Source organism: Heliangelus exortis, chromosome 7 (genome assembly GCF_036169615.1).
Source record: "Heliangelus exortis chromosome 7, bHelExo1.hap1, whole genome shotgun sequence".
Taxonomy (NCBI): domain Eukaryota; kingdom Metazoa; phylum Chordata; class Aves; order Apodiformes; family Trochilidae; genus Heliangelus; species Heliangelus exortis.
In genome coordinates, this window is record NC_092428.1 from 22,399,972 (window position 1) to 22,422,428 (window position 22,457).

Here is a 22,457-nt window from a genome sequence, read left to right on the forward strand (position 1 = left end):
ACACAAACTGCTTAATCTCTAAAATAATCAGGGAAGGCCGGGACGTTGCCAGTTGGTTGCACCAGGACAGTCTGAAGATGTTTCTATAGAAACCCTTCGTGCACCACAGTAAACTCTTCGCCGAGAGATAGCGTTAAACGCTTTTAAAACGGGTTTGTCCCTGAGAAGACTCCCAAGGAGAGAACACCCAATTCGGCCCGCTGGGTGGGTGGCTCCGCAGGCCCGGCCCGCACAGCCCCCTCCTCTGAGGGACGGGGGGGCCTCCTGCCATTGCTTAGCAACCCAGCAAGCTGTGGCCGTCAGGGCGCCGGGGCGGGTGCGGAGGTGCCCGGGAGCCGCTGGCCCGGAGGCAGGCGGCCGGTAAGAATGGGGAGACACGGGGTGGGGGCTGCCGGAGCCCCATCAGAGAGCAGCAGGAGCAGGGTTGATCTCTGCGGGAAGAAGAGCGGTCCCCCGAGGGCGGCCACAGCCCGGGCCGGGTCGTTACCTCAGCGGCAGCGCGCAGTCCCATGGCGCTAGGGGAAGGGTGGTGACAACACCGGGTCCTGGCGACAGGCAGGACAGGGAGCAGCGGATGAGGGAGGGTAATGTGCCTGCTCCACCCCGAACACCCCCACGGGAGCGGGGCTAAGGAACAGGCCCCCCCGGGGCGTAGCTCTGGGGAAAGTGTCAGAGTCCCGCCCTGGCCTTAAATGGAGCCCGGGGTCAAGGGACGTGGGCGGAGGCTCCAGGTGATAATGGTTGGGGTGATTAAGGTCGGGTTGGACGCAAAGGCTGAGAGTGGTTTGGTACTGCGGGGCCTGCGAGGGTTTCCGGCCGGGGTTCGTTCGCTGCTTCCGTCGGGCCAGGGCTGTGGGACACGGCTGGCAGCGAACGGAGGGTGTTACTGCATTGCAAACAAACCAACCAACCAAATTTCAGGTGTGTTTACTGGCGCAGGGCCAATAAAACCTTGTGTGTACCCAGAGATTTGTGCCTTTCATAACTGTATAGTGTGATTGTTTCAGGCATTGGTCTTATATCTGTATCCCAAAGCCAAGTTCATTATTTCAATTTAAAATCTATCCTTAATCATTCTCAGAATTCCTTCAGTCTTCTGCAGATGTCTGTGTAGATGTTTTCTGTTTCTTGTTGAGGTTTTGAGGCTTTTTGTGTCATGCTACTGTAGGATTACCACCATATTTCCATTAGTTCCTGAATTACATGTGCCTAAACAGTATGAGGGTGGGTTAAACATTTTTTCTGTTATGCTTAATATAACTGACCTGTCATCGGAGCTTTCAAAAACTAAACCAATATTAAATTAAAATAAATTTATTGTATGAATTGCCAGGTTTATAAAATGCTTAATAACAAACTTGGCATTTGGTTCCTGAGGCAATAATTCTTAAAACTCCTAATTTAATTCTGATATTGATGGCTAACATCTGTTTGTTTTTAGTAGATGTGAATGGAGTCTCAGTATCTGAAGAGATGCCTGGGAGAGTGCTTAAAAAAGGGACTGGCAGAGGTTGTAGAGCATCGGCCAGCAGATCCAATAGAGTATCTGGCACACTGGATTTACAATTACAGAAGAATCTTGGATGAAGAAAAAAAGGTGGATCCATGTTTGGCAAAAAAAATAATGGCAATATAATTTATGCTGTTTAATATCTCTTTATTCTTTTTAATTGATTCTGTGTTACCTCTGAAATAGAGAATGTTGGAGAGGACTGAGCTGGAACAAGAACGAGAGGCAGCCTTGCAAGAACTTGAAATGCAAAGAAAAATGAAGGAAGAAGAATTAATGATCCAGCAGAAACTTAAAGAACAGCAGCAGGTTAATAGTACTTGATAATTATAAATAATGTGATGCTGGGACATCGTGTAGCACTCTGTATACTTCTAATCTCTCTATAATGATTTTGATAGAAGGTCATATAAACCAGGTATTTTAATCTCACTTTTCTGAATAACAACTGAAATGATTAACCAGCACATGAGAAGGAAAGCCTACATACTATGCTGTAAATTATATTAAAAAAAAATTGAGTCGCCTAAGATAAAAAGCAAGCAATATAAGACTTACACGAGAAGTAATGTAAAATAAGTAGACTGTCATTTATAGTTAATTATGAAGAAGAGCTGGTGCAAATAAAGCTAGAAATCATTGGAAAAATGCTGACAGTCCTCCTAGGAGGCATGGGAATAATAACTGATCATTGTCTCAAGCTACTGCTGTGTAGTATCAGTAAGACAAAAAAAAAAAGTAATGAAAACAGATAGACATTTTCATGAATGTGGAAGTCCTGAAAATGGTGATGAATCAGTGAATGAAGACTGTGCATTTTAGCCTGATCCAGTGAGATGCCTTTTTTCTTATCTACCTGAGCATTCCGTTAGCTTAAAACAATTTTTATCCTATACTATGTGGACTTGAAATATGAAAAATAAAGATAGCATCTGTGTTTCTAGCTGTCCTTTGTAGAAGCATGTTTTGATTATATGTACCAAAAAAGAATGTAAAATCAAGGTACTACAATATGGCAATGTTTGTAGTAACAGCTCACAAAATGCAACAACAATCAGTATTCTCTAGGCCCTAGTGTTGTGAAGCCTTAAATTATGCAGTTCCTGAAGTCTTGATGCAATAGGACTTAGGCTCACAGAGAATAAATGCTTTCCGTTAGATATTTCCAATTGGAAATTGTAAAGGTTGACAATTAAGATGTTTAATGTTAATGGAATTGCTTACCACTCTTTCTATAGATTTGATTCCGTATGGATACATCAGCTTGTGCTGGATACTGTAGGAAATATCAAAGAGCTTAATCCAAAGTATAGGAGATAATGAATACAGGCTGATAAAGAGCATTGAGACAGTATCTTGAGTTTGTACACTAACTGCAATTGTCTATTTCTTCTTTCTCTTGTTAGTAAAGTCTTTCTGTCCTTACAAGTCTAAAACCCTATAAAAATGGGTCAGATGATACTGAAAGGGTTTTGTGTTATTGACATAGCTGTTCTGTTTTATGCTTCCTTTTTTTTGGCTTTATTTAAGATTTCAGACATGAAATACATTGTGAGCAGCTGGGTGAGGAAGATGAATTTGGGTTTTATTCTTTTTTATTTGTCCTTTCTTAAACTGTCTGCAGAGCCAGGTGGAACAGGAACCTAAGGAGCTGGACTTGAACAATGAAGAAGACAAACTGCTGCAACAGGATGTTCAAGAGGTCTAAGTCAAAACTTAGCCAGTGGTTTGAAAATGTTTTTAATCAGCTATCTTTTCCAGATGCTGGTACTAAATATGAAACACAAGGCAGAAGTCCATGGGTACTTAACTAACACATGATTTAAAAAAAATAAATTGACAATAGGGGAAGCATGTCTAAAACACTTTGGGTTTTATACTTGAATTTTAGTCAGTTCTATTTGTTTTATTGAGCTTCTATTCAGAAGAGAATAGAAATTTATTGCAAAATTTAGCATAAAGTTAGCTTAGTTGATGCTTCCCCATTCCTTGATGGTATTTATGAGGAAGTATTATAACATAAGCATCTCCACTTTAAGTGTGTAGGCAATAATGTTTTACTGTGCATCAGCACAAAGTCCATTTGCTGTATCTGGAAAGGGACTGTGGTTTGGAATGGGGATGCCTTTTGATTCTGAAAACCTCCTGATGCACAGGAATTGATACTAACAGACTGTGTGTATTCAGATGTCCATGTAAATATATGGTCATCTAATGCTGGTTCAGTAAAATTTTACACTGATAATTGGCTCGTTTATCACAATAAAGCTTTTAAATGTGAATATGTCTTACTACGTGAAGCACATAATATTTTAGAGATATGTATGTTTTAGATTACTGTGTTAAAATACTGACAACATTACTGTAGAAAGATGACAGTATGAAAGTGACAGGGAAGATGACTATGTAGAAATTCAAACCAAAATTCCTGTTATGTAAAAAAACCTGATAAAATTATCTTAGCAAGCATAAAAAGACCATCTTCACATACTAACACATTTGTATAGAATGCATGTAAAGGATCATCTTTATATTAGTAGGTAATGCAATTTCAACAGATCTGAAATATTCTCTAGATAATTATTTGTGACATGGAATGCTTTTATCTGAAAATGTTTTCATTACCATAGGAAAATGAAAAGGTATCTGAACTTACAGATGGAGCTGGAACACCTGATTTGACAACAGCTGAGGAGCTAGATGAGAGTGGACAGTTTGAGGTAAGTGTTTTGAAAGAACAAGGAGATTGTAAATGATTGCTTCTTAGAGATTTGCTTTTCTGTGCTGACGCATCAAAGGTTAAAATTGTTGCCAGTAAGACTGCTGGTTCTCTCTTATGGTTTTAAGGGATTAGTATTTTGGCCACAACCTCCAGGCTTCCCTTGGTCAGTTCTCTGGTGCAAGGTTAAGCCTTTCTAGAAGACTGTGTGGTGCTTGCTCACTAAATCCTCAGGATTTAAAATGTCCTTTTGTATTCAGGCATGTTGCAAATCAAAGTGAATATTCTCAGAGAGGAGGAAGCCAACCTCTGCCATGTGAACACAAAGTCATATACAACGTCCTGTATCACAAAAGAAAATTAATTTTTCTGTTACTGAACTTACATTTTCTAGGTGATGTGAAGTATATTTTTTGTGCAGCAGAAGGCACTTTTGTGCAGAGATACCTGAGCAAACATTTAACATAAAAGACCAGTTACTAACAACACACAGTTCTCACTAAGGCTGGGACCTGCTGAGAAGCAGGTCAGCTGAGCCCTGTGCCAACATGAATATTCTGCTTTCAGTACTACAACTAGGGCTCTATACTGTGATCCTCAGATATATCCTATGCTCAGCTTTTTTGTTGTTTAATAATATTTTTATTCCTTTTATACTTGATAATCTGGGGAAATGAGAGGCTGTGATTTGAGATTTTGATATACTAGTTTTAGTGCATCATTATCAGACAATTTTTCCTTTATTAGCCTTAATAATTTGCTTACTTAATTTCTGGTATAGTGTCATTCTAGCTCAGAATTTATATTAATTTATTAATATGCTTTATGCTTAGGGTTACTTTAATAACAGCCTATTTTATAAGTGTTCTCTTAATATACTTAGGAACATACTTAAAACTATTCTTAGAGCCATGTTTTCACAGGTGCTTTTTCTACTAAGGTAAATTAAGATGAGTTCTCAAGATCTTGTATAGCCCCAATTTTAATAGCTTTCTGATAATTACATATTAAAAATAGTCTTGAAGCTGCAGGCATATTTGGTTTTCTTAAATAAATGAATTGCAAAGCCACACAAGTGAAAATGAGTAGCACACTTGTGTTTCCCCTTATGTTTGCCATCTTCCAGGTCTTCCTGCCAAAAGTAATTTAAAGTTGGATTACATTGGCCTTTGGTGATCTTATTTAAGGGTTTACAGTAATAAGTTTGTTGAGTTAAGGTACACATTAGGAACAGGTTAATAAGATTAAAATATATAGGCTTCTGCTGAAGCTATTCTACTCTAAGGACTATAATATTTCATGAAGACTTGATGGATTTCATAATAAAAATATGGCAATAAGCTTCATCATATTTAGCTGAATGGAAGAAAACACTGATTTTGATGAATACTGAATATCTGTCATGTGGGCTTTTCTCTTTTTCTCATTTTTTCTTTTTACAAAGTTCAGTTAATACTGGCAACTGATGCAATTTTTTTTTTGCTTTTAGAGTGTAACAGATGTCTTGGCAGAATCAGAAGGAGAGATTCCCTAACTGATCTGAAAGCAGTAAATATATTTTCTGCTCATTACTTGCTGACCCAGAAGTGTGATGTCCAACTTGATGTATTTTATATATAGAAGTGATTACGTACCTGTTGTTTCAGTTTCTGTGCTTTCTGGCTCTTTGTGTGAAGTCTGTTAATTCTGGCATGGGATGCTTCCTTTTTGTTCTTAAACCATTGCACAGCCAACTCAATGAAAGAAAAATTGAAATTAAAGCAGTAAATAAATATTCTACTTATTGCCCGTCGATTCTTGAAGAGTAGCAATGGTAATTATAGATATAATTAATGTTTAAAGATGATTTTTAAGTAGAGGCTACAATATGATAATTTAAATTAACACTTAAAGAATAAAAGATCATTGGAAAAGGATTTCCATTCAAGAGTTTGAATAGTTTCTGATAGGAAGAGGCAACTGTGTAGATTAGAAGATGGAGATGTTCTACTCATCAAACTAGGTTAAAAAAATGAATCAGAAGATTTGCCACTTTATCTGGCAGAGGTAAATTGAGCTCTGTGACTGTACACAGATATGCTGTTGGTACCAATCAGGAGATGCTTTTTGTGCCACTAGTTGTTGCTCTAGGATTTATATTAACCTGATCCTAGGTGATTTCTGCATATCAGTTTTGATTAGTCAAGTCTTAAAATTATCTTCCCTGCATTTGTCTCGATTTGCAAATCAATAAATGATATGTGTTGTCTTTACTAAATACCATTATTAGTTCTCAAAACTTCATTCTAAGAAATGAAAAATAAGAGTCTTTAGCTTGCTCTGTACCTATCTACAAAAATAAGTTTTGTAATCCTTAAAGATTGCGTTAATTTGTGTAGGAACACATTTCTGTAATCACTGATATCTCAGTACAGGTTGTCTAGAACGTTCCATGTCTGTTCATTATAAATGGGGAAGGCCCCAGTGTTGCGAGAGACGAATCTCGCCGTGGGTGCGAGCTCAGTTCGCAAACAGAGTCAATCGAGCTCGTGTTGGTTCAGGTCAGTATCAGTGAACTCACTTCGATCGGCCTGGCTCTGGAACCTGCTCAGGAACCACACCCCTGCCGATCCCCGCGCATGCGCACCTCGGCCAGCCCCAACTGGGCACAGGTGGGGCGAGCACCGTCCGGGCCCATCACCCGGCAAGTCCTGGCACCTGCTGCCTACATTTCCCCCCCCCCCCTTTTTTTTTTTTTTTAAGTTTTTGTGGGGGAAAAGATGACAAATACATGAAGATCTTAGTTGCATGGTGCCTCGTTGTTCAGAGCCGGTGGTACTGGTCTGGTCTTGCAGGGCTGATATCTTGTCTTCCAGCGCAGATACTGCCGCTGGTTGAGGGGCTGCTTTTTTCTCTGCAGCCTTCCGTGGGGCCGGGGGCGGCGGCGGGGGTAGCTCTTCGTGGCAGCCGGAGGTGCTGCAAGCCGCAGTTTCCGCCCCATCATTTTCCAGTGTTTCGACTTCTGGGCCGATATCCAATAGGAGTTCGGTCACGGTTTGGTGGGGCTTCCCGGACATGCCCTTTATGGCAGGCTTGCCACTGGTCAAGCCCAGACATACTTGCTCATTTTTTCCTTCTTCCAGGGGTGGCGCTGAGGGGGTCACGGCTGGCGCTCTCTCGGGCTCCTCCCCCTCGAAGGGTGGTGCCAAGGGGGTCACAGCAGGCATTTCCTTCGGGGGAAATGCCTCGGTCTTTCGTAATGGAGCCGCGGCGGTGGCAATTGCCACTTCTATTTCAGCTTTCATAACAGCTAATAGATTGCAAACGACCCGCCAGGTGTTGTCCGCACCAATAATGTCGCCGTTGGTCTCCTTATAGTGGAGACTTGCCAGCAGATTATACACCTCCCGCCAGAGGTCCCAGGCGGTCTCAGGACCCAGATAGCGGAGGGGTTCCTGCCTTTCCGCCTGGGCTACAATCTGCTCGGCAACGGCGGTGCCGGTAGGTTTGCTTGCATAGGATCCCATCATCGGTTTTACTGATGTCGATGTCAAAGAGAAGAAAAGGTTTCTCTTACCTGAATCTTTTGGGGCATCGAACGGTCTGTGGAGAAGGGTCACTTTCGGATGAAACGCTCGGGGAGACGGTTTAGATCGAAATTGTTCCCCGCATTCTCTACCAGATGTTGCGAGAGACAAATCTCGCCGTGGGCGCGAGCTCGGTTCGCGAACAGAGTCAATCGAGCTAGTGTTGGTTCGGGTTAGTATCAGTGAACTAACTTTGATCCACCTGGCTCTGGAACCTGCTCAGGAACCACACCCCTGCCGATCCCTGTGCATGCACACCTCGGCCAGCCCCAATTGGGCACAGGTGGGGCGAGCACCGTCCGGGCCCATCACCCGGCAAATCCTGGCACCTGCTGCCTACACCCCAGCAATAAGAAACCCTGCACTTCTTGGCTAAAATGTGCCTTTGCCTCTCAGTGTTTTCTATAGATGCAGGTTAGTTGGGCAGTTTTTGGAGCTCTTTATAGAGCCGCACCAACATAGTGGCTCCATCTGAGGTGGTTGCGTATTTCAAAGCTCTTTATATCGCCTTCCGCATTTAAGCTAGGCTTTGTAGAGCTTCCCGCAACCAACGTGGTCGTGTAGAGCTTCTTATATTACCTCAACGTTCACGGCTGCTGTTGTTGCCCACATTCTCCACCAGAAGTTGCGGCGAGCCTTCTCTCGGGGACACGGCTCTTCTCCAGAGCTCTCTTGCCGTCCCTCTCCTCAGGCGTCTTCATCTCTTGTCCTGCTTCTGGGAGCATGCCTTTTATTTTGCCCTTCAGCCCCACCCATTTCCGGCTGGGGCAGGCCCTAATTATTTGGCACAGCTGGGCCTAAGCTCCCAGTTCATTATCAGCGACACCTGAGGACTTGTGGTTCTCTCTACAGGCATGTCCTATATAAACATCTTTCTTCAAAAAAGAAAAATGTGAATTTCAGGGATAAATAATTAGAAATGCCTGTGCAAGTCTTAAATAAGGAAAAATTGAACTACTTTGGTGCCTAGGTGGTCAGGCTTTGCAATCCACCCACATTTATTCTGCATCAGTGTGATTTTGCCATTTCTATGACAGTCAAGAACATTTTCTGTGCAATGAATATGCCCTTACAGTTGATATTCCAGTAAACTGATTTTTGTCACAGTTTATGATTATATTTATTAGTAACAGTTAAACCAGTAGCATTTTAAGGCCACAGTTTAAAATACTACAGTTCCAATTACACCTATTAGCACTGGGTGCACAACATCTTGTGCTGATCTTAAAGGGATGGAGCAACTGAATAACTAGATGGAGTTTCTCTTTTCAGCCAATATTATTACTATATATCATTATTTAGATTTAAATTTTCAAAAACTAGTGAGTTGTGTCCATTTACATTTTATGTCCAATTCTGTTGACTATGAAAATTTCAGCCTTCATATTTAATTAGGAAATACATTCAAATTATAAGACTGTATGTTAAAACATACTGGTAAATAATTCTAATTACTACTTCCAAGGTGTGGCTTTCTTTTTTTATCTTTCCATAACATTTGTATCTTTTGTTACATGTGTGTCCACTAGAGTGCATCCTAAATAAACACACTGGAGTCTGTGTCAGTTACAACCCATGAAAAATACAGCTTCTGTTTGTCATTTTGTTTCAGCTTATTTTTAACTATTTTTAACATGTGATATTCCCTGGGCTCTTTCCAGATAGGGGTTGAATTTTTGCATGGAAACTTTTATCAGAAGATTGCTTAGCAAGGATCAAAAGAAAATGGGAGATTCCAATTTACCTATTCCTTTGCTGTTACATTAATGTGCAAAAGATATAAATCGTTAAAAAAATTACAGAAATTTCCATTTTTTCAGGATTTGATGTGCATAGACCTAGTGCATGGAACACCTTTTACAGCTCTGTGGGAATGCTTATGTTAGCTATGGGACCAGAGGGTAAAGCAGTCTTGGTTCAGTACTTTTTTGAAGTGCAAAGAAGCCTATATGTAACTTGGAAATGAAGTTCAAAACAGTGATGACCTCTGCTTGTGTGTCTCAGCCTGGAGGAAAATTAAGGCAGCTTAAAATCCACTTTGTCTTCTGAACTTTAACTTTCTTTGGAGTATAATAAGCTAGAGCCTGGAATAGGAAGAGAACAGAGGATAAGATACTATTTTGTTTTTACTGCACATGATGTGATTCCAGAAGTGTTGATACAATTTAACCTCATATATTGGAAAAAAACACTAAATATGCATTTACCTAATATAACTTAAGCTGTGGCTTGCATTCTCTTTGGATACATTTTTGTGGAATGAGGAAGATAGAATTCAGAGGCAGATGATGGAAAAATGTTACTGAAAATACGATGCTAAATACTGAAAGAAGATTTATGAAACTGTCATATTTTCCTTTCTTCAGAATGGGAGCAGAATTCTTTAGGCTATTATCAGACCCCATGTGCAGATCCTCCAAAGAATGTGCTGCTAATAACTTGCCCATTCACAGCTGTTCTCATTCCAGCAATGCTGAAGTGCAAGGATGAAAACAGATATGAAGCCCAGAATAGGTCAAAACAAATCAGATAAATATCAGTGTGTTCACAAGGACTGAAACACAGCTCTGCAATGGGAGAAGCTTTTTCTCCTTTATCTCCTAGAGATACACATGTTGGAACAAACACTTTTTAATGGTATCTTTTAACAGAACTTTATTAACTTTGCAGTCCCCTCCCTCATGATAGATGATTTTCCTTTGTAGTCTTAAGGAATTAACTTGCCTTTTTATAAGCAAAACCTTTATACAGTAATTTGCTAGTGGTAATGAGAGTTGGATGGATTAGTCTATATTAAATGCAAAATTGATTTCCTCTGAACTTTCCCAATACAGTTTACTCAAATTTGAAGTCAGCTATTAATTGCTGTGAAGCTTTTTCTGTTCTTCTGTTAGATGAAGAACTGTGGTGTCTATTGACTACAGCTAGAAAGGAGGGTCTAATCCTGTTATTTGCTGATAAAGACTGATCTACTTTTAAAAATACCCTATCAGTACACTTCTTGGATTTTTTTTCAGCTTTTGCTTGTTTGCTGGTACTACTGTTATAAACCCATATATACACTGTTTGTGCTTTATATCTATCTTTTTTGTTTCAAATCATATGATGGAAGAAGCTAGTCTACTATAAACCTTTTTGTAGGCACTATTGGGCTAATGCTAGTGGAAAAAAGACAAGGTGTAGAATGTCATTTAAGTGAGCTGTCCCTGTGCAGCAAACTTAAAATTAAGAAGCAGAAGACTGATTCAGGGAATTGAGCTTTCAGATGTGTATTCCATTTAAATCCTGTTAACCTCCACCTTGCAGAGTCATTATCATAAACCAAAATCAGTGTTTACCTTCAATTTAAAGTCAGATTTTTTTGTCATTAATACTATGTTATGAAGTTAAGCTAGAAGATGCTACATCATGAGGAATAACCCTTACTAGGGCCTGTATGAAAGATACTTAGTGGTTTCATTTTCTTTTTAGTTGTAGGGCACCCAGAGTCAAGGGCCATTTTGAAAAAATGAGACAACCATTTCCTTAGGTTACTCTTTTGAGGATGTGGACATGAGTTAATTAATGGAGAGATTAAAAAGTTGTTAGGTTAAACAATTTTATTGTGAATACCAAGCACGCTTATATTATCATCTGAAAGTAAATCTACAAGGAAATGGCCAAGTAATATTAGAAGTAGAGAGGGTTTCTGTTTGCTTCTTGTTAATTAATCTTTTTTTGAGTTGTTACCTCTTACAAAGGCTGTACTAATGTTCTTACTGACTCCAAAATACGTAGACTCACGAAAAATCAACCCCCTTCCACATCATTTTGCATCTGGCATAATTTAAATTTTCAGTGTACTTTAAATGATAATGTGAAGTTCAGGTTTAATTCAGAAAAACCAGTAATAATTAGGAATATCAAACTGAAGTTATCTGGATAGTCTTACTCTCTCTAAGGAGTACTTGAAGGCTTAGGAATCTTTTCACAAACTTCCCACAGAGATTTTGCCACTTTCTTCATGTGCTCACTCAGGGGTCTCAACAGAAGTTGCAATTTTAAAGGATTGTGTTTTTTCTGTAATTGTGGGAAAGTAGGTGTGAAAACCAGGTTATTTTAGCCTGATGCAAGAACCCATTGGTGTTTGAGTACAGCAAATTGTAATCTGGACAAAATAAATTGAGTCTCTCAGTGGTTCCTCTGTAATTTATACATAGTTTAGCAGATTCTAGATAAAGAAATGGGCTTTTTCTGGGGAAGGAGGAAGTTTGTCTGAACTTGATCAGTACCTTGGCTAGCTTGCTTTCTTTTGATGCACTGAAGAAGCAGTCCCCCAAGAATCTCCATTTTGTTCTCATTGAAGTTGCTGAAAAAGCTGTGATTGAAATCATAAGAGGACTGAACCCTCTACTAACATGAGCATGAGTTCCATCTCTCAGAAGCCATCTCCTGTATATATATATTCAACTTTTAATATGCTTAATATTGAAACATGGGAGGATTGATGCAAAACTGCATGTAGAGAAAGATGATACAGCAGAAGAAAACAGATTAATTGTTGTGGGGAGGGCAGGAGAAAGAAAATATTCAGATAGTAAATAATTCCCATTGCAGGAAAGTGGCACTGCAACCCTCCTTTGCTCACTTTCAAGTCACATTTCTGGGAGTATGTTGGGTTTCTCCAATGAATCTGCTTAATTTCTACTCCACCTCCTGCATGTACTTTCTTCCAGGAATGACTGGCTGCGTGCAGACACACCTCTATTTGGTTCATTATTATCTTAAGCAATTGTGGTTTTGCCACTGATGTGTTTAGGAGATAAGTTAAAAAAATGCTATTTATTTAGCTGATAATTGTAACCCTGGAAACAGGATCTGTTGTTTGTTTCATTGCAAACATAGCTGCATTGAAAAGTTACCCTTCAGAACAGACAGCTGAAAATTTCTGGGGCTGGGACTACTGTGAAGTTCTAAAGCAGATGTTCCTTAAGATTTTTTTCAGTGGACATATTTCCCTGTCTAAGGGGAGCCTATAGAAAATTTGCATCTTTTTTTTTCTCACTTGAACTTAAGTGTTACTGTATTGGCTTGGATTTAAAAATTATTTAGTCTGGTTTCTTTATATGAGCTACATCAGTCATCCCTCTGAAGTTCTCTTATCTCCATAGATCATGTTTTTATAGACACTGATCTCTTAATATTTTTAAGATAAATCATAAAATTATGTGGGTTGGAAGGGACCCTAAAGATCACCCAGTTCCAACCTCTTTGCATGGCAGGGTCACCTCCCACCAGCCCAGGTTGCTCGGAGCCCCATCCAGCCTGGCCTTAAACACTTCCAGGGATGAGGCATCCACAACCTCCCTGGGCAACCTGTGCCAGGGTCTCACCATCCTCTCACTGAAAAATTTCTTCTAAACGTCTAACCCATATTTTCTCTCTTCCAGCTTAAAACCGTTACCTCTAGTGAATTGCTAAAATAAAAAAAAAAAAAACACCTAAAAAAATTGGTCAAGTGCTTTGGCCACTGCTCAGGTACAGGTCATTGTTACCTCAAACACATATTCTCCTTACCCATCTTATGTGACATTTCAATGTAGTTTTTTTTCTTTTTTAAACTGTCACTTGGAAACTTGGCATATTTACATGTTACATGAATCTGTCTTAGAATTTGCACAAGCTTTGCTTGGCACAAAAAATACATCCAGACTCACATATTTCTATATTCTTTACTTGACACAGAGTACTGTAAAGACAGCTTTCCTTTCTTTTTTTCTTTTTCTTTTTTTTTTTTTTTTTTTTTTTTTTTCAGTTTCTTCAAATGACTCTCCATTATTCCAAGACAACAAGACAGATGCCATTTGTACATGTGGTAAGCTTATGCATCTGGGAGAAATACACCAATATTCTTTTTCACTCTTCTTTTAATTAAAGGACCATCTAGCATTTAAAAAAAGATCCACTGACTATTCTGTATTTTCTTTCGGTAGGAAATTAGTAAATTCCTAGTAGCAAGTAAAATAAAATGTGATTAAAAAGTCTGTAAGCTTAAAATTAAATTTAAATTAAATTAAATTAAACTTGCATCTTTGAGTGGGTTCAAATATTTGTGAATTCAATATCTGGGACTGAATTTAGTAATCCTATTTTTCTGTCCATGCAGAGAATACTTTAGTTTCTAAGGAGATCAGGTTTGTACTTACTGAACTTACTGGAAGGACTTCCATTTGAATCCTGGCAAAATACTCACACTAGCTGCCAGGGATTGTCTGTGTGTGTGTGTTAAAAATTATTACACACTACAATCACTTTGCTGACCTTGTTGCTAAAGAATCACAGAATCTCAGTGACATAGCTTAGGGTACAGCAGAGCTGGAGAGACACAAAAATAGAACTGATCACCCCAAACCTCCACGTGCCTTGTTCTCTGTTCTGTCGGGATGCTAAACCATTGGTAGCATATGGGAAGTGGTTAATAATAAACCCTGGGGTAGACTTACCCTGAGTTTTCTGATTTCTAAAGACACAGAAAAGAGGATGGCTTAGAGGAGCTGGTGCCAGTTTCACTACTGATTTTTAAAAGCAGAAAATGTCATCTTAATTCACTGTCTGTACCTTCTTATATGCACAGGTCAAATCCTTTTAAGAGCTGACAGGAATAGTTGATAAGTTTTAGTTATAGGTCTGCCTTATTCTCTATTTCTGGTTGACATCTTAGCTAACTGTTGAGATGCCAAAGGCAATGCTGGTATTTAACTACAACCAGTGGGGACTGTGGGCATAATAAAGGAGCAGCAGCAGGAACCCTGTAACCTGTCATCCTCTGAAATGGGAAACTGTTTTTCCTAGGTAACAGAATCAATGATTGGCATGGATTTAGGTAATTAAGGAACTCCCTAAATCTATTAGTGTGAAATAATGGAGGAGGGAAAAGGAAAAAGTACCAAGGGATGAGAAAATATTGGAGTGGAAGAAGGAAGAGATGCACCAAAAGAGCATCTCCTGCACATTTAGGTATGAGGTACTATGTGTGGGTACTCTTTGTACCCATGTGGGGTAGGGCTCAGGATGGTCAAGACCTTCTGGATGGTAAAGATCTTCTAGCAGAAATGCCTGCATTGGTATAGCTTTATTTGTTGGTAGTTCTGTGTTTTCCAATAGGGAGTGAGTAGGCCACAAGTCACAAAGAAGATGGGGAATAAAAAACCACGAGGTGCATATATCCTCATAACTCATAGCTTTAAAAGGATCAATAAGAGATTCTCTTTTTAATCCTGCATGTGACTTTTAAAAAAATAACTTCTAAAGGATATTATTTGTATTTCGCTCACATGATAAGACCTCTGTTGCCAAAACTATGGCATAGATTATATGACTCAGTATCCCAGTGTATATGAAAGTTTATAATAATAATTGTAATAAGCTCCATGATGCTATCTTGCAATTTTAGAGTCTAATTATCCTAAACATTTTCAACTCATCCATCTTGTTTCAAAGTATAGTCAGGATTAGGTGCCTTCAAGCATCAAAGTGCTCATAGAGAAACATTAGGAAAAATTCCTTATGCTGTAGAAAAAGTATATGGACAAATATATATAACCACGTGAAAAAAATGTTTGCAGGGATCTCTTATTATTCCTTTCTAGTTGGCTATGAATCAAGTTTAGCCTGATAATGTCAATATTTTTTTAGGGAAATAAAGCCAAAAGAAAGGTGGGAGAGGGCAGGAGGGATGTAGTGATATCTTGCACTGCACATCTTGTATTTGCTACCATTCCCTGGATTTTCCTCTGAACATGGAATTCAAAACTAATGCAAAAAATTGGAAGGTAGCATTTCTGGAATTCAATTTAAATTGTCAATAGGGCACAGTAATAGATGTTAGACTCTTAATTTGCCTTGTTTTAAGAAAAAAAATTATTTACAGATCTGAACAAAATCCTGAGACTTAATTTTTTCTGGGTAAATAACTTGAAAAAATTCAGTATCATAATGAATGTGAAATCTCACATAATGTGAGATTGCAAGTCTGTCTATGAGCCTAAAGATCTTTTGAAGACATTGAAATATTCTATTCCATATTCCATCTATGAATGGAAATCTATGGAAATGCTTGTGTGCTCTGGTTACTGTATGCATTTTTGTCCAGTACCATTTATGTACTGGTGCTGCTTGATGCTATATACTTGGCATCCATTATCTCATGTCCCCTGTTTAGACAGATATGCAATAATATTTTTGGCTGTGTTTTATTTCAGACTTGTTTATCTGAAACTGCTAAATGGCTAGTTGCAGGGAAATCTTTCAGACAGAAATGGAAGATAATTATGTTTGCTGTTCACTAATATATTTGCCCAGGTGAAGTTTGTGAAATTTCTACTTAGATGGTGAGGTTTCCCGACTGTGGTAACAAGGTCAGGTTGGGGGATTTCTGAAAGATGGGTTCAATCAGATTATTTAGGTAGCAGTTCCCTGCAGACCTCAGGATTTGGGCTTTGTAGCCATGATGGTGGCAGCATTTCTGAAAAGGCTGTGGATAACCTGTGGGTAGGAATCCTGACTAAAAAAGTTTCTGGGTGTATCTTTTTCTCCAGATAGCCACACCAGCCTAATTCTGGAACTTAGAGCATTTTACAGTAATTTTCAGTCATGCAAAATGAATGTAAAATTCATGTAAAATGCATTATTTACTAGATCATTACCAAGTGTGTAAGTAGATGTGTTTGCCTGAATCAGTCAATTCCAGTGTGTAAATATTTTCATTGTGAGCATCAAAGAGGTACATCTGCAAACACTGGTTATTGTTTCACATACACGATGCATCTAGAGTAGACTTCTATGAAGGCTTCTGATAGCTACGTTTTTCAGAAAAGCAATTACAGTTCTATACTGTAGGAAAGACAAGTATCTTCCAGCATTATATATCTAGAAAAAAGTCAAAAGTGTCTGAATTTAACCTAACGTTCCTTGTCAGGAGGCCAGAATTTACGAATTCCACAACTGTTCTTGCAGAGATAGGTTCCTGAAACCTGACTTCATGGACGAGAGTCAATATTTGTTTCAAAGTCCAAAGACCACCTGTACTGTAAACACCTGTGAAACACTGCAGCAAAACCTCTTGAGTAATGTCTGTTTAAATCCATCAGTCTGTTTTCCAAGGCACTGAGGAAATCCTAATGGTTTACATATATGCACTCAGAATGCCACGTGACGCGTGAAAGCAGAAGGTTGTACAAATCCCAAGGTGCTGGGAGACAGCTTAAATTCCCAAGTATTTTTGAGATAGAGATCTCTGGCTGCAATGGGGTTGGGTCTGGGCAGGTGATCAGAGCTGTCATTAGCAGCAAGGAGGCCTCAATCTTCCCCCAGACAGGAGCTGTGGCTGGCTGTGGGTCTGGTGTGTGGTCACACCCCAGGCAATTGAAATGAAGGGTTGTACTTTGTTACAGGTCAGATGACAAGCTTTTCCTAGCCAAACAACTGGGGAAAAAAAAATATCCAGGGAAAATACATAGATGGCTTTCAGGAATTAAAGAGGGAGACCATTTCTAACTGAAGGCTTTTCCATTCCTACCTAAGACGTAACTTTAGCAATGAATGGGTTAATTTATTATTTTTATCATAATAGCTCATTACTAAAATGCTAAATCTGGAAGTTATACACTGTTGCATTTGCAAACTGAAACAACTTTTGCTCTTTTGAGGCAAAGGTGGAATAAAAGCTCCATTCTGTATTTACCCCCTCATCATTTATGCAGGACTGAGAGGGTTTCTAGTTCTGTTCTGACAGGGCTCCACGTAAGAACCTAACACAAACAAATGCTTGTACATTGCTTTGCAGAGCTTAACTTAAACAGGAAAAGCTGCCAAAGACTAAAGGCAGAACTAATTATACAGTTGTATGTTTTAATGCTGTTTAAATGAAGCAATGAAAAACAGTCAGTGTAAGGGAAACCTTAAACTTTAACTAATTTTTCTATTTTACCACTATTTTTGGTACAATAATGCTAATTTATGAAGACTTACTAGAAAACAGAGCCTTGTGTATCTATATTATGCAGTAAACTGAGGTGTCTATCTGTGAGGTGTTTAAAATGCCTGTATTTGCACACAGGTGCTTAGTGTACAGAGCCTTGAGGAATGATCTAGGGGTGAAGACATAATCAGCTACGATATTTATTAAATGAATAAAGAGAAAATTAAGTTGTATTATTTCTGCCTAGTGTCCCAGTTCTGAGGAAATAGCGCTTAACTTTATTGAAAGCAGAATTTAGCCCCCAGAGCAGCTTTAATTATTTCCTAAGAAGCAACAGAATGCTTCATGTGTAATGCCCTGGCATGTGTTGCTTCATGACCTGGCAATGAGCAAAGTGTTCAAGCTGGTCCTGCTTTGAGTAGAGGGTTGGACTTAGAGACCATCCAGCCATAAAGTTCTATGATTTAGTGATGTGTCAGAAGCAAAGAGGACAAGAGAGAAAGCAAAATTATTTTGATGTTAATAATGAGAGAACCTGGAAAGACTTCTTAGGGAGTGGAAGAAAAGGCAGATGGGAGACAAAGCAGAGGAGCTCTTTGAAGCTGAAGTAACTGGGGAGTAAGTTACATAGCACATACACCAAGAAACTGCTGTGGGTGGTATTGGTATGTACTCAAAAAGCCACAATAACACTGAAGAATGAGCACTCAGTTGCTTACAGTCTTGTACAGAGCTTGCAGGAGGTCCCATACTCCAGAGAAGAGGAGAGGTGCCATGCAGTAACAAACACTGGGTGATAAACACCCATTTAAGGGCAGATATTACTTCCTTTCATTTTACTATCATAAGCTGTGTTTTTTTCTGCCCCAAAATATTTATTTTGCTCTGAACCTTTATGGGCCAGTGAAATTCTACACCTGCACATCTGAGAGGCCTTGAGCCACTCTGATTTTCAGGTAATAATAAATAGAGGTGAGAGTTCTGAAGCAGGTGGGAATTCTGTGTTGAGTTCCTGGTGTTCAGCCTCTATTGCTCTGACCAGGCTTCATGCAGAAGAAACAGACAAATCTTCCTTGTGTTGACTTTAAAACCAAAATAAAACATCCATCTCCCCCAGGTCAAAATGTACACGCTAAATCAAGTTTTTTCATCAGCAAATGAAAAAGTTCTCAAAGATGTCTCTGTAAGGCTTCCATAATTTAGTGTTTATTTCCAATAGGAAAAAAGGTGAACTGCAGTAACTTATCAAAAACGCTCTATTTATGTTACATGAACTTTTCCTAGTAAGTAGCACAAATGAAACTGATATTAAAGTAGGTTTTATAAACACCTGCAAAACTATTTTATTTCTACAGGTATTAGGACTAAGCTCATTGCCTGGCTTTGTAAAATGAGAATAAAATAGCAAGGTAAGGTACCTACTTTCTCCCTGCCCTTTCTGCCAGGATATTTTAGAAGTTTATCCGTAAGCTATTAGCTCAGACTTGTTTTTTGGATTTCTATGAATATCATTTGTCTATGTAGGCTCCATCTTATATGTGGTTTTTAACATAAACATACCTCTCAGGTATGGTAGACAGATAAAAAAGAGTAAAAGGCTTAAGTAAAGTGGGGGAAAAATAAAAAGATGAAAGGGCAATGTGCTTTAACCAAAAGGATATAAGCAAGACAGAATGAGGGGAGTAGAAGAGAAAAGCAGGATAGGAAAGGAGAAGGTGAACAAGTAAAATGATCTGAGAATATGTAACGAGACATCAAGGGTCAGGGCAATTTATGCCATATTTGTCTAGAGAACCAGCAACAGCAATAATTCATAAAGTTCTTTTCTCAGCTGATTCTAGTCCATTATTTTCAGGACTTCTCAAGGCTGCAGTAAAACCTTGCCTTCTGACAGCTGATAAGTGGTAAGTGAACTAGAAGGGGAATAGTTTTGCAGAACTGCTATGAGCAAAAGTAGCAAAACCAGAGAATGGTGCCAAGTATAAAGATTCTTGCAGTTCTCATTGCTTTTCTAGTGGTTGGGATTGACACTATCATCAATATGAATAAATCCTTACAGCAGTGCAGAAGGACCAGGTTATTTTTCCATCTTTAACCTCATTTCAAAGCAGAGGAGTCATGCTGGTTGAGAGGATTTTGCCATTACATATCTTCTGAGTAAAGGTCATAAAATTTGGTCAAAATACACTTCATCTAACAGTGGGCAATACAGGAATTATAAAGAGATTTTCAGAGAAACAGATTTTCTTAGGCTTTAGGACCACAAAGCTCTTGAGTGTGGCAATAAAGTTAACAGAAGTGTCTTACATTGATTGAGGAGTCATTATCAATAAAATTAAATAGGGGAAAATGCAGATATAAATCACTGTTTTACGATATCATCCTCCTCCTCCTTTTTTTTTTTTTTTTTTTTTTTTCCCCTGGCAGGTCAGTGCTAAAAAGACATGATGGCAGAGCACTAGCTTACCTTTTTACAAATATTTAACAAGTCAAATTGTCTGGGAAGAAAAGCCAAATTAAACATTACCTAACCCTGCAATGGTTTAGAGTTGGTCACAGATGTCCTAGGAGAGAACATGCTGAGATGCAGAGTGTTGGTCTTGATAGGAAAACCAAACCCAGAAACAGTTCAAACTGCAGACAAGTTATGTGAACAGCAGCCTTTCCAGAATACTATTAGAAGAGAGGCACTATTAGAAGAGTGACACTACAGAAGTTTCAAGGACCAATGCATTTAACTAGCCAGAAGTAAGCCCAAAAGGAAGAATTATAAATATAAAATGAATGATGGGCCTGCAAACTCGTTTTTCATGTACTTCAAATCTTCAAATTACTTGCATTCTGCAGCACTTTAAGAGTTTGTGGTTTTTAATTTTTATATGGAATAAGAGGCTTGTTTCTGCATTCTGCTTACATGTTATCTTAAAAAAGTGCTGATTCCCCAGCTACAACTTCTGTCCTTCAGTGGCAATGAAAACCAAGAAAAAGCAAAACCAGAAGCAAGACAGTGGACCTCACAGACTGTTAATATTCAGTCTTTTCTACTTGTCCTGGAGGATTGTTTATAGAATTAGAATGAAAACTCTTATGTGTACAAAAAGAGCCTCTTGTCAGAGGTGTTTCATCCATTTCCACCATGTCTTTGTGTGCTTCCTGGAGAAAAATAATTGCATATAAAAATGAATGCTTATCGGTGTTATTCTACTTTAAAAGTTAATATAATTTTTGAATGTTACCCTTTAACTAGAGTTCATATATTTAGTTAATATTTGTTCTTCTATTATTTATTTATTTATTTTTTACAAAATGGGCAGCATTAATGCATAGTTTATTCAGACTGGGATAGAATCTTAGTGTCAGTGGGGTGATGATTCTTTGCTCCAGAAAATACTATGCCTCATAACATGTGTCTGATGTTTGAATTCCACATTTTTAAGGGCAGCCAGGGCTTTTCATTCTGTGAAATGCATTTAGTAGAACAGAAAATGAAGACAATTGCTCAGAAAATGAAGACAATTTCTTTGACTTTAGCAATTCCATGTCAATGATAATTAGAGAGGGCCCAAAGTTACGGCAGATTTTTGGTGAACATTCACAGGCATTGGTTATTGTTTCCAGGAATGTAGGCAGAAAGTGAAAATTCTAATGAATTCTTACATAAATATATAGCAATGCACAAATATGAATCCAAAGAGCTACAAAAAGTGATCTTTTAAAAGAACAGTGGCCCAGGGTTTGAGGTGAACTAAGTCAGGTTTTAAACTGAAGAGTGATAAGGATTTCATTGCTGTCAAAATTGCATGGGCTATGGAACAAGCAGTACATTACTCATTTCAATCCAAGGATCATGGACTTTCTAAATGAATGATTAAGGGAGTCTGATTCAATGCTCATTGAACGAAATGGAAATTTTTATCTTGGCAGCCCAGTGATTTGGTCTGAGACTGAGACTAGAATGGCTTCTGTAAAGGAATTAAGAATAATTACTTTTTTTTTTTTTTTTTTTTTTTTTTTAATTATTCTGCAGTAGCCCTGGGCATTTTCTGGATCCATGCCCTAGGTATGTTTACTTGTTTCTTTGTAGAATCACTTAATGGCATGGAGACCCACAAAACAGCTTCTGCCTTCATACCTGTCATACCATCAGCACCAGCAGTCTGACTGTAGAAGAAATTTTCAGTATCAGAACTCAGCACTGAGTACTCAGATGCAGCAGACGGTGTATTTCTAAAAGACACTAAAACAGAGAGAAGATGGATCTGAATTAATAGAGGGCAGAGGCAAAGAAAAGCAGAGGCTGAAAGGAGAGGTCTGCGTGGATGAGAAACACTCATAGATGTTATCAGATGCCTCGTCTCTCAAAAGGGCATGAAGAATGAGTGAATTAAAAACAAAACAAAGCAAACATTTCAGGAGAGAATTCTTCTTTTCAGGAGATGAAAAAGAAGTACAATATAGTTATATGGTACAGAGAAAACACCTTCCAGTTTCTTGCTAGGTAAGACAGGCATTTACAGATATTTTACCTACCCCTGTAAAACCTCAACACGCAGTTGGAAACACGACATAGATCCCAGGATTAGGGGAGAGACAAACTGGAGAAGCAGCTGACCTGAACTGTCACCAGGACTCCTGGGTTACTTCATGCTCAGTTGAGTTGCTAAGATAACCAACCTTGCACAGGTTGAATCCAGAATGCTTCCA

At 38.7% G+C, this 22,457-nt stretch overlaps 1 protein-coding gene and 1 long non-coding RNA gene across 8 annotated transcripts; one reads left to right on the forward strand and one right to left on the reverse strand.

Moving 5' to 3' along the window:
* The first annotated feature begins 40 nt into the window (after nt 1-40).
* Nucleotides 41-6,023, forward strand: DYDC1 (DPY30 domain containing 1). Of its 5 annotated transcripts, none has more exons than XM_071749312.1 (6): nt 41-204; nt 1,442-1,597; nt 1,697-1,819; nt 3,135-3,212; nt 4,141-4,230; nt 5,719-6,023. In XM_071749312.1, exons 2-6 carry the CDS (start codon nt 1,451-1,453, stop codon nt 5,761-5,763), a joined length of 483 nt encoding a protein of 160 aa, XP_071605413.1. In that variant the 5' UTR covers nt 41-204; nt 1,442-1,450; the 3' UTR covers nt 5,764-6,023. The 5 variants fall into 5 exon arrangements, with proteins under 5 accessions (XP_071605413.1, XP_071605412.1, XP_071605410.1 ...); XM_071749311.1 differs by having other exon boundaries at nt 1,445-1,597; XM_071749309.1 differs by lacking the exon at nt 41-204 and adding an exon at nt 259-360 and having other exon boundaries at nt 1,445-1,597.
* LOC139798524 (uncharacterized) lies at nt 3,093-22,424 on the reverse strand. 3 transcript variants are annotated; one of them, XR_011726844.1, is made up of 6 exons: nt 22,284-22,424; nt 21,886-21,990; nt 12,067-12,152; nt 9,781-9,879; nt 5,864-5,941; nt 3,093-4,571 (listed from the first exon to the last, which is right to left on the reverse strand). It is a non-coding gene; the product is annotated as an uncharacterized lncRNA (long non-coding RNA). The 3 variants fall into 3 exon arrangements; XR_011726843.1 differs by lacking the exon at nt 12,067-12,152; XR_011726845.1 differs by lacking the exons at nt 9,781-9,879; nt 12,067-12,152.
* Nucleotides 22,425-22,457: the final 33 nt, after the last annotated feature.